The sequence below is a fragment of the Macaca nemestrina genome, chromosome 15 (assembly GCF_043159975.1).
Source record: "Macaca nemestrina isolate mMacNem1 chromosome 15, mMacNem.hap1, whole genome shotgun sequence".
Lineage (NCBI taxonomy): Eukaryota > Metazoa > Chordata > Mammalia > Primates > Cercopithecidae > Macaca > Macaca nemestrina.
In genome coordinates, this window is record NC_092139.1 from 67,502,716 (window position 1) to 67,513,760 (window position 11,045).

The following is an 11,045-nucleotide window of genomic DNA, read 5'->3' on the forward strand; positions in this document are numbered from 1 at the left end:
AAAAGTAACATTCCACAGCTTTCACCAACTAGTTCCATTTAAATGAGAAAACTCATTTTTATGCTATGTATTGAAATCAAAGCCATCTCATGCTGATATAGTTGACTACTGCATACCTTGATCAGAGCTGTCCTCTTTTTGTTGTCAAGGACATCAAGTTGACATCGTCTGTCCAGCAGGAGTTTTACTATTTCTGAATTCCCATTGGCAGAGGCCAGATGTAGAGCAGTCCTATGAGAGTGAGAAGACTTTTTAGGAAATTGTAGTGCACTATCTACAGCTACATCAATGATTCATGCAATAGCAAACACAGAAAGCCTGCTATTACTCTGCCTTCAAAACAAACTTAATTTCCCTTTGAAGAAAGCACACTACTTATTACCTCATGACTCACTGTATGAATGAAAGAGCAGCCTATTTGAATAGGAAGACCAGAGCCCTTGAATGGCATTCAACGTGGGCTGGAATCCTACTTGAAGCTCTGATGCTTCCCAGCTGTTGCTTACCGTTTTTGGCTCTCAATTTCCTCATCAATAAAATGGGAATGAAAAGAGTCGATTTCTCAGAGGAAACCACAGTAATGCTTAAATAAGACTCTACACGAAAGATATAGAATAGTTCCTAACACAAATAACAGCTCAGTAATTGTAAGATATTATAATTTTTACTAATACCACTAAAGACAACATTTGAATTCAATGAGATGATACAATTATACCTACACTTTCAGGTATGTTTTAAAGATTACAGGTAACGATGTATTTTAGTGATTCTAAGATGATCATTGTCTCTATGTTTCACCATTTCTCACACTGAAATACCACTTATAATTCATGATTTACTATAACTATAATTGGCAGCATTTAAATAATTCTCTTATTGAGACATACAATAATGGGGCATCATACAATCCCTGGTGCCTTACATTAAGTAGAATATGTTACAATAGAACACGTCTGGGGCGGTTCCAGTCAGATGACTAGCATTTAGATAAATTTTAGTTCTTAAAAGAAGTATGGAATAAGAGGGCTGAGGTGAAAACACAAACAAATTTCTAAAATAATCTATTTCTTACTTTGGTTTTCAAAAACTTTAAGCCAAAGAAAGCTTGAAATTCAAATGAATGGCATGGGCTCATTTTTCTCAATACTTAGATTTATACAATGTATGTACATTAGATATTTCCAATCATTCATATTAGGATTTAAGACTGTTATAATTCTTCTCCTTTTAAAATGAATTTATGAAACTATTTGTGGAGCTTTTTTTCAACGTTTACTTTCAGGGGTACAGGTGCAGGATGTGCAGGTTTGTTACATAGGTAAAAACGTGTCAAGGGGGTTGGTTGTACAAATTATTTCACTACCCAGGTGTTAAGCCCAGTACCCATTAGTTCTATTTCCTGCTTCTTTCCCTCCTCCCACCATTCACCCTCTGATAGGCCCCAGTGTGTGTCGCTTTCCTCTAGATGTCCGTGCGTTCTCATCATTTAGCTCCCACCTATAAGTGAGACCATGCGGTACTTGGTTTTCTGTTCCTGTATTAGTTTGCTAAGGATAATGGCCTTCAACACCATCCATGTCCCTGCAAAGGACATGCTCTCGTTCTTTCTTTTATGACTGCATAGTATTCCATGCTGTTTGTGTGCCACATTTTAGTTCTTAAAAGTACTAAAACAGTCTTTACCCAAGACTTATACATTTTCAGAAGGGTAGTTGAGGGTTATCTTTTACTGTTGTCTACCTTCAGAAATGCTTTTGTTTGAAAGGAGGGAAGAAAAGTTTCAATTGAGATTACCTCCTAATGCCCCAATTTTAAATCTCTCAACTTGCTCAGGCCCAGCAGGTAAATATGAAGTTTTCAAAGACGGGAGGATCCTGAGAGATGGTAGAATATGCCTTCCACATAATAGGTGTCTGGCTTATGTTTGATGACTAAACGGATTGAAAGAATGCATAAACACAGCTTGGGAGTTCAATATTTTTAAAGAATGCTCCTGTTGAGTAGAGCAAGACATTTACAATAGTAATGGTCATTTATATTTGCTATTTTAGTTTTCATAAATATATAACTAAAATAAAATAATTAATTCATACCTTTTACACATGTTTATATATATAATGAAAAGATAATTTTATAATAAAATGTATATACAATAAAATCTACAGGAACAGGTAAACAGAAACCCTCTACTTCTCAACAGGGTAAAAGTTCACAGAAGATAGCTATCCACAGGAATAAAAATAAATAATAAAATGTGAGAAATTATTTGTATCTATGCAAGTAGCATATTTCTTCTCTTTCCAAGGATTATTTCATTACTAGTGAAATTTAACTAAAACTTTTCAGATATTCATTGCAGAAATCACAGATAAGAGAAAGGGAAGAACTTCACTTACAAATCCCCAGAAATAAGTTTGATTATGTTTTCTACACGTTTTCAGGTAACACAAGAGCAGATTCTGTTTGTGTAGGTGTATAGCAAACTGATTTTTTCCTCACTTGATATAGCAAAGCACATCTTTGCACAACATATCTCTGTATCTACTGACACCTTCAATGGTTACATGTTATTCCATCCTATGGATGCACTGAAATTTTTTCATAAAATCTTTATGTGAGCTCTTCTCAATACACTGCTATTTTAAGCAATACTAAGAAAAACATATGTGTCTATTTCATATAGATATTTCAGTATAATAGAGTTGATAGGTAAAAGGCATACACATTTTTAACATGTGGTTCTTATCATCGAAGTGTGTTAGAAAAGTTGCAGCAGCTTAAACTTTCAGCAACTACATAAATACCACTGTTCTTCACCCTCACAAACTTGGTGGATAGAAGACAGTATTTCATTCCTTTATTTATTTATTTTTATTATTAATTAATTTATTTATTTTTGAGATGAAGTCTCATTCCATGATCCAGGCGGGAGTGTAGTGGTGCAATCTCAGTTCACTGCAACCTCCACCTCCCTGGTTCAAGCAATTCTCCTGCCTCAGCCTCCTGAGTAGCTGGGATTGCAGGTGCATGCCACCATGCCTGGCTAATTTTTTGTACTTTTTAGTAGAGACGGGGTTTCACCATGCTGGCCAGGCTAGTCTCAAATTCTTGACCTCGTTATCCACCTGCCTTGGCCTTCCAAAGTGCTGGGATTACAGGCGTGAGCCACCGCGGCCGGCCTTTCATTCCTCTTCTAACTTCAATAGAAAACAGTATTTCATTCCTCTTCTAACTTAAGTTCCTTCTCTTACCAGGAACACTACGTTTTCCTATGTGCACAGGTCACTGGTAGATATGCAAAAAAGTACCTTGCCCAATCTTAAATTGAGCTTATTTTATTATATCTGCATATATATGCTTGGTTCAGTGGCTCAGGCTTGTAATCTCAGCACTTTGGGAGGCTGAGGCGGGTAGATCACAAGGATAGGAGTTCAAGACCAACCTGGCCAAGATGGTGAAATTCTGCCTCTATTGAAAATACAAAAAATTAGCCGGGTGTGGTGGAGGGCACCTGTAATCCTAGCTACTCAATAGGCTGAGGCAGAGAATTGCTCGAACCCGGGAGGCGGAGGTTGTAGTGAGCTGATATTGCGCCACTGAACTCCAGCCTGGGCAACAGAGTGAGATTCTGTCCCAGAAAAATAAATAAATAAATAAATAGTTGCATATATAAATAGGCTTTTGTGTTTTCTTCTGGTATTTTTCTCCTTTTGTATATTTAAAAATTTTAATCTATACTCCAGGAACTTACTTTTGTGACATAAAAATCTAGCTAGTTTTCTCCAAACAGCATGCATTTCATTTATTAATGATTAATCTTGCTTTATCAATATGAAACATCACCATTATCAAGTGCTAAATTCTTACATATATTTGGGTATTTCTGGATTTCCTATTCTGTTCTATTCACTGATATTTTTTCAGTTGTTAGTAAACAATTTGTGGAAATAACACATTCACATTTTGATATCTGGAAAAGCAAGTCTTTTTCCATTCTGTTACAAAAAATTAACTTATTACAGCAATAAAATAGAGGATATGCAGTGTAAAAATGCTAAAACTTTGCTATTTTTATTTGGCTTACGTAAAAGTGATAAACAGAGAAAAAGCTCACATCTTAAGAAAAACGAATCTTCCTATTCAAGGACACAAACCATCTTCTCATTTCAGTTTCCTTGTAAGGTTCCTCAGTAAAGGACATATTTACATAGGGTACATTGATATAAAATCCATATTGGATTTTATTTGAAAAATATTTAGCCCAGAAGTTGATATATTATGGGACTTAGTTCTCAATATACACCTTTCTATAATGTATAGAACATTGTTTTAAAATGTGTACATTAAAAATAATCTGCTGCATCGACTTGATTTTGCGAGTTAAGTCACTTTCATACAGTCTATTAGTGTTCTATAAGGGAAATTATAATCGGATAGGAAATCAGCTAAAGTTTTGTTTCTGTGTTGTTGTTCATAAAGGGCCTGTGCCCTGACCTCTCTGAGGTTTCCACACCCAGGGTGGTGTGGGGCCTGCGGAGGAACAGAAAGCCAGGACCCCGATCCCTCCAGGAGGGTACGCCCCCATCATCCCCCCACGTCCCGCCTCCTCCCAGCCCAGGCCCGGTTACCTCTTTTGTTTGTCCGTCTTGTTCACGTCAGTGTCCCTGAGCATGACGATGAGATCCTTTCTGGGGACTTTACCCCACCAGGCAGCTCTGTGGAGCTTGTCCAGATCTTCTCCACGGACGTGGTACCTGGGGTCCATGAAGGCGCTGTCGTCGTAGTCTTCCCAAGCTTCCACGTTGCTCTCCCCGCGCCCCTTGCAGCTGGGGACGTGGTACCTGGGCTCCATGAAGGCGCTGTCATCGTAGTCTTCCCAAGCTTCCACGTTGCTCTCCCCGCGCCCCTTGCAGCTGGGGACGTGGTACCTGGGCTCCATGAAGGCACTGTCGTGGTAGTCTTCCCAAGCTTCCACGTTGCTCTCCCCGCGCCCCTTGCAGCGGGGGACGTGGTACCTGGGCTCCATGAAGGCGCTGTCGTCGTAGTCTTCCCAAGCTTCCACCTTGCTCTCCCCGCGCCCCTTGCAGCGGGGGAAGCAGTGGCAGCACCACTTGGCCATCTTGCTCCTAAGTGTCTTCATAGCAGAGGCATGGTGGTCCCCAGAAGTGCCCACGTTGCTCTTGCCGCTCCTCCTGCAGCAGGGGAAGCAGTGGCAGCACCACTTGGCCATCTTGCTTCTAAGTGTCTTCATAGCGGTGTCGTCCTGGTCTCCAGAAGCACCCACGTTGCTCTTGCCACTGGCCCTGCAGCAGGGGAAGCAGTGGTGGCACCACTTGCCCATCTTGCTCCTGAGACCAAATGGCTTCTTCACAGCGGAGGCAGCGGGTATTGAAGAAACCTCAGCCACCATCTGCTTTGAACAGCCAGGGGAGGCCGGTAGTCGCGAGCACATCGCGTCTACCAACCAGTTTCACCAACTAGCAGGAAATTCTGGGTTTCCGATCTGTTTGAAGAGAAAGGTCAATCCCAGCCAAAACCTGCCAACCCCAGCAGGGGAGCCCAGCCCACCCCACCCGGGAAAACCCACACCCAGCCTGGGAAAGCCCACGCCCACGCCCCCCCACCCCCAGGAAGGGCCAACCCCCGCCCCGCCCCGACCAAAGGAAACACCCAACCCAGCCAAGGGAATGCCAAGCCCAGCAGCGAAAAGGTCAAGCCCAGCAAAAGAACGCGATGGAGGAAACGTCAATCCAAGCGAGAAACACCGGGCAAAGCGATTAACGCCGAGCCAAGCGAGGAACGCCAAGCCAAGCCAGGAACGCAGAGCCAGGCCTAGCAGTTACAGGCTAGCCAAGCCGTTACGCGGGTGCGCGTGCGGTGTGCGCGCCTCAGGCGGCGTCATTGCACGTGGCACAGACAGTGGCCAATGTGTGCAACCTGCGCACAAGTCTTGGTGCCACGAATATCAGTGACAGCCTCGCGTTCCCGGCAAACTTCGTGGGAATTGACCGAGCCTTCAGGCTATGGAGGAGAAGCCTCTGGTTGGAAAAAGCCTCTTGAAGCAGGACAGGGGCTAGAGCGCCTGGAACTGGAGGATGCTGACAGGCTCCTCTGAGGAAAGCCCGCAAGACACTCGTGGCGGTGCTGTTGCCGGTGGCCACGGCTGCCGCTCAGAGCTCGGGCTTCTTTCTTATATTTGTTTTGGTTTTATTTTGCTACTATTTTCTACTTTCTTGATGTGATAGCTGAAATTTTATTTGAGAAATTTCTACTTTTCCGTCATACACATTTAGTGAAACACATTTTCCTGCCAGCACTGGCTTTACCTGTGTTGAATCAAGTGTGATATGTCGTATTTTTATTCAGTTTAATATATTTAATAGTTTCCCTTGAGACGTTTCCCTTAGGAGTGTGCTTGCTGTTTAGCGCTATTCACAATAGCAAAGACATGGAATCAATCCAAATGTCCATCAATGATAGACTGGATGAAGAAAATGCGGTACACATACAACATGGAATACTATGCAGCCATAAAAAAAGAATGAGATCATGTCCTTTGCAGGGACATGGATGGAACAGGAAGCCATTATCCTCAGGAAACTAATGCAGAAACAGAAAGCGAAACACCTAATGTTCTCCCTTATAGTAGGACCTGAACAATGAGAGCACATGGACACAGGGAAGGAAACAACACACAATGGGGCCCCTGGATGGGGGCGGGAGAGGGAGAGAATCAGGAAAAATAGTTAATGCGTGCTGGGTTTAATGCCAAGGCAATGGGTTGATATGTATAGCAAACCACCATGGCACAAATTTACCTGTGTAACAAACCTGCACATCCTGCACATGTACCCCAGAACTTAAAATAAAATAAATAAAAATGTAAAAAAGAAAAAAACCAACAAAACTAAAATGTGTGCTGTTTATCTTTCAAGTATTTAAGATTTTGCTGTTATCTTACTTTTTTATTTTGAATTGGATGCCATTTTGGCTGGAGGATACATTCTACATGATTTCAGTTCTTTTAAAACTCTAATGTTTGTTAAAATGCAGGACACAGACCATCTTGGTTTATGTTCTGTGGGTACCTAAATGTTCTGCTGTATTCTGATGCTAGGGGGTGGAGGAGCAGGGGTTTTTGTTGTTTCGTTTTGTTTTTTTTTTTTGAGGCAGAGTGTCGCTCATTTTGCCCAGGGTGGAATGCAATGGACTGATCTCGGCTCACTGTAACCTTCGCCTCCCGGGTTCAAGCGATTCTCCTGCCTAAACCTCCCCAGTAGCTGGGATTACAAGCACCCGCCACCACACCCGGCTAATTCTAGTATTTTTAGTAGAGGCAGGGTTTTGCCATATTGGCCAGGCTGGTCTCCAACTCCTGACCTCAGGTGATGCACCCGCCTTGGCCTCCCAAAGTGGTGGGATTACAGGCGTGAGCCTCCGCACCCAGCCAAGGGTGGAGTACTTTATAAATGCCAGTGAGTGGCAGCCGCCAACATCAGTAGCTGCTGACACTGCTAGCGACTGGGGCGGACAGCGGCCAGAGCCGGAACCCAGGCTTCCTGCCACCTGTGCGTGCGGCGCACACCTGGAAGCTGTCCTCCCACAGCCTACACCGGGGGGCACAGCAAAGCTGGGACTCATGTTTGAAGGAAGGAAAAAAATCGAACGCGTAACCCAGCACTGTTCTTTCCAGATCCATCCCGCTGGCCCTCTTGTTTCCCACATTTTTGAAAACTGGCTACTCTGACCTCAGATCCCTAAATGGCAGCCACCGAGACCTGGCTCTCAGAAGCCAAAGCCCTGGCACTTTCCAGGCTGAGCAGGAGGAGGTGAAGGCAGACTGGAGGCTGGTCCAAGACAGCTGAGGGCTGACCATAGGGGGTCATGCAGAGGCCACCACTGTGGCCGCTACACGTGACATGGGATTTGGGCCATTGGGTAGAAGGCGTGGAGATGGGGCACTGCCAGCGGAGCCAGGGAGGAAAGAGAACACTCTCCAAATTGTCTTCCAGGGTTTCCATGAGCATTTTATTAAGTCAGAATCTGTCAGGAATAATACTAGGGAGTTACCTTTCCCTGAAGATGGCTCTTGTCAGAGTAGTGAGACAGGTGTGGGGGGGGGGTAGGGGGGAGGAAGAGGAATGTGAGGCTCAGTTTACACATATTAAGATCAGCAATGGTGTGCCGCTGGCAGGAGCAGAGCGAGCCTGGAGATTTGGGTGGCTGCAGTTGGTAAGTGGTTGCAATCCAGAGAGTGGGACTGAGATCCTCTCTTGTCATGTTAGCATCCCGTTTCCTGGGCGCGGCTCTGACATCCTGCAGGTGGTCATTTCACTCATGGAGGCTTTGTCTCTCTTCCATCACCCCAGACTCAGCTTCACACTCCAGGGCTGCACACCACCAGCCACCGTCATGTTAACCCCTTCCCAGGTCAATGTGTCCCTCATCTGGAGCCCAATCTGCTGGACAGCCTTGGACCATCCATTTTCGGGGTGGTGGGCAACCTGGTGGCCATCGTGCTGCTGTGCAAGTCGCGCGAGGAGCAGAAGGAGACCGCCTTCTACACACTGGTATGCGGCTGGCCACCAACGACCTGTTGTTCACTTTGCTGGTGAGCCAGGTGACCATCGCCATGTACATGAAGGGCGGGTGACCTGGGGCCAGCCCCTGTGCCAGTACAGCATCTTCATCCTGCTCTTCTTCAGCCAGCCCGGCCTCAGCATCATCTGCACCCTGATATCTATACAGGTAATTTGTGTTCGACATTCTCAGAGGAGTTTCATAAGCTTTATGTTTTATCTGGGTTATAAACAGAGTCCTCAAATGCGTAAAAAAGAAATCATACCAGGACTGAATTTCAGCAGGAATAAGTTTATTTTACCTATTCAAAATTAAAATACTTTTGTTTTGTTTGATAATGTTTTTGTTAAAGATACATTTTTGAAAAAAATTTAGGTAAATATTTAATAATGTCCCCTTTTCTATCCCAAGAAGTAATTTCATAGTTTATTTAAATTTTTTTAACAAAAGTGTAGCATAGATTTTTTAAAAAAATAATGCATATTTTAACTCAATAAATCCAAAATACTGTGGCAACATGTAATCAATGTAAAAATTACTAGAGATAGTTTGCATTATTTTTTCATATGAAATCTTTGAAATCCATTGTGTATTTTACATTTTAGTACGTCTCAACTCAAATGTGAAATTTTCATCGAGAATATCTGAACTGTATTTAGATTAATAAAAACGGCAGTTAAAAAATTTAACATAGATTTAGTACGGGGTGTGCAGCCAGCTTGCAAATCAGATCTCGGCTGAGCGGCCAGGCAGCCAACCCCCGAGGAGCGGCCTGCTGGCTCCGCAGTGCCCAGAAGTTGAGGATGTTCTACAGATCCATCATGCCTGCCCCCAGAAGCACCCCCCGCTCCAGCACCCCTGGGCCGGGCACCCCGGTCCCTACAGGAAGCGTCCTGTCGCCGTCGGGTTCAGTGCCAGGAGCCGCTGTCCCTTTCAGACCGCTGTTTAATGACTTTGGACCGCCTTCCATGGGCTGCGTGCAGGCCATGAAACCACCTGGCGCCCAGGGCTGCCAGAGCACCCACACGGAACTGCTGTCGGTCACAGGGGAGATGGGCAAAGGGATCCGGACCACCTTCGCTGGCAGCAAGAGCACCACGGAGCGCCTGAAGAGAGGGATCATCCATCCCTAGTCAGAGTGCCTGGCGGAGACAGAGCGGAACCCACACACTTAACAGGAAGCTCCTAAGCCTCTGTGTCTGGACTTTTCCTGGCCACTCCAGAGCACCTGCTTCTCCCTGGCCCTCACCCCTAGTTGCACTAACCATCCTGGGCTTCCTGGGTCCTGTGTCCCTTGATGGTGCCCTCAGGAACCAAGGGGTGGCTCTCACTGCAGGTGGCAGCACTAACGATCCTCCCTTCCCCCCACCCCACTCCGCCAAAGCAACAAGAGTTAGCAGCGAGGTCCCCGTGAGTCCCACCCATGACCTACCCACAGTGTTGCCCACTGGAACTTTCTGTGGGCCCCACCACTCAGCCCTTCCCAGCACTTCTCCCACGTGCCCCCAGCCTCCTTCTCCCTCAGCACGTCTCAGGCCTCAGGCCTGACACTTCCCTGCCTTGTGTCTTTTGCTAAATATGACCTTTCTACATTAATAAAAGATGATTTGCAGTTGTGCTCTCTAAAAAAAGTTTAATATAAAAGAGAAATAAAAGAAAATTTAGCAAAGGAATATATCGATGAATATTTAAATATTTAGATGACATTACTACCAGACATAATGAGATAATCAGATATTTCATTTACTTATGATTAATATGTTTGTATTTATTTTTTTATTTTATTTACGTATTTATTTTTAGTATACTTTAAGTTCTAGGGTACATGTGCACAACGTGCAGGTTTGTTACATATGTATACATGTGTCCTGTTAGTTTGCTGCACCCATTAACTCCTCATTTACATTAGGTATTTCTCCTAATGCTATCCCTCCTCACGCCCCCCACCCCATGACAGGCCCCTGTGTGTGATGTTCCCCGCCCTGTGTCCAAGTGTTCTCATTGTTTAATTCCCACCTGTGAGTGAGAACATGCAGTGTTTGGTTTTCTGACCTTGTGATAGTTTAAACAAACTAGCAAGTTCAGAAGTCACTTTATAAGAGAAATAATGAAAAATAAAGTATTACTGACATTGGTAACAGAATAAAAGTTAGAGTTAGACAAAGTATTAACAAATAAGCTTATTTATTTATAAGAGAAGGGAAAATATTAGAAAGGATTAAATGACGTCTTGTCAACATGAAGAAAAACTGTATTATATATAATTCATTTGTTAACTTATTATTCTGTTTCCTTGTATAATTTTCACTTGGTTTTGTCAGTTTTACTACTTGCTTCATTAGTTCAAAAACTACATCTTCATAGACCATTTCAGCTTTTGCTGTGTGGGCAGAATTATAAAACCCAGTTTCAAAATTTCAACTGAACGTTGTCAGCATTTTTCTTTGGGCTTTTTATTAAAA

The 11,045-nt window shown here is 43.7% G+C and overlaps 1 protein-coding gene and 1 pseudogene across 1 annotated transcript in view; one reads left to right on the forward strand and one right to left on the reverse strand.

Annotated features, from left to right (window-relative positions):
* Window positions 1–5,580, reverse strand: part of LOC139358610 (POTE ankyrin domain family member G-like) — a 29,875-nt gene extending 24,295 nt beyond the window's left edge. The window contains exons 1-2 of the mRNA XM_071079835.1: window positions 4,632–5,580; window positions 117–231 (exon numbers count right to left, since the gene is read on the reverse strand). Of these exons, the coding sequence (XP_070935936.1) occupies window positions 117–231; window positions 4,632–5,455 (939 nt within the window). The 5' untranslated portion in view covers window positions 5,456–5,580. The remainder of the gene's footprint in view (window positions 1–116; window positions 232–4,631) is intronic.
* A 3,595-nt stretch (window positions 5,581–9,175) lies between these two features.
* On the forward strand, window positions 9,176–9,787 carry LOC139358915 (cyclin-dependent kinase 2-associated protein 2 pseudogene; annotated as a pseudogene).
* The last annotated feature ends 1,258 nt before the right edge of the window (window positions 9,788–11,045 follow it).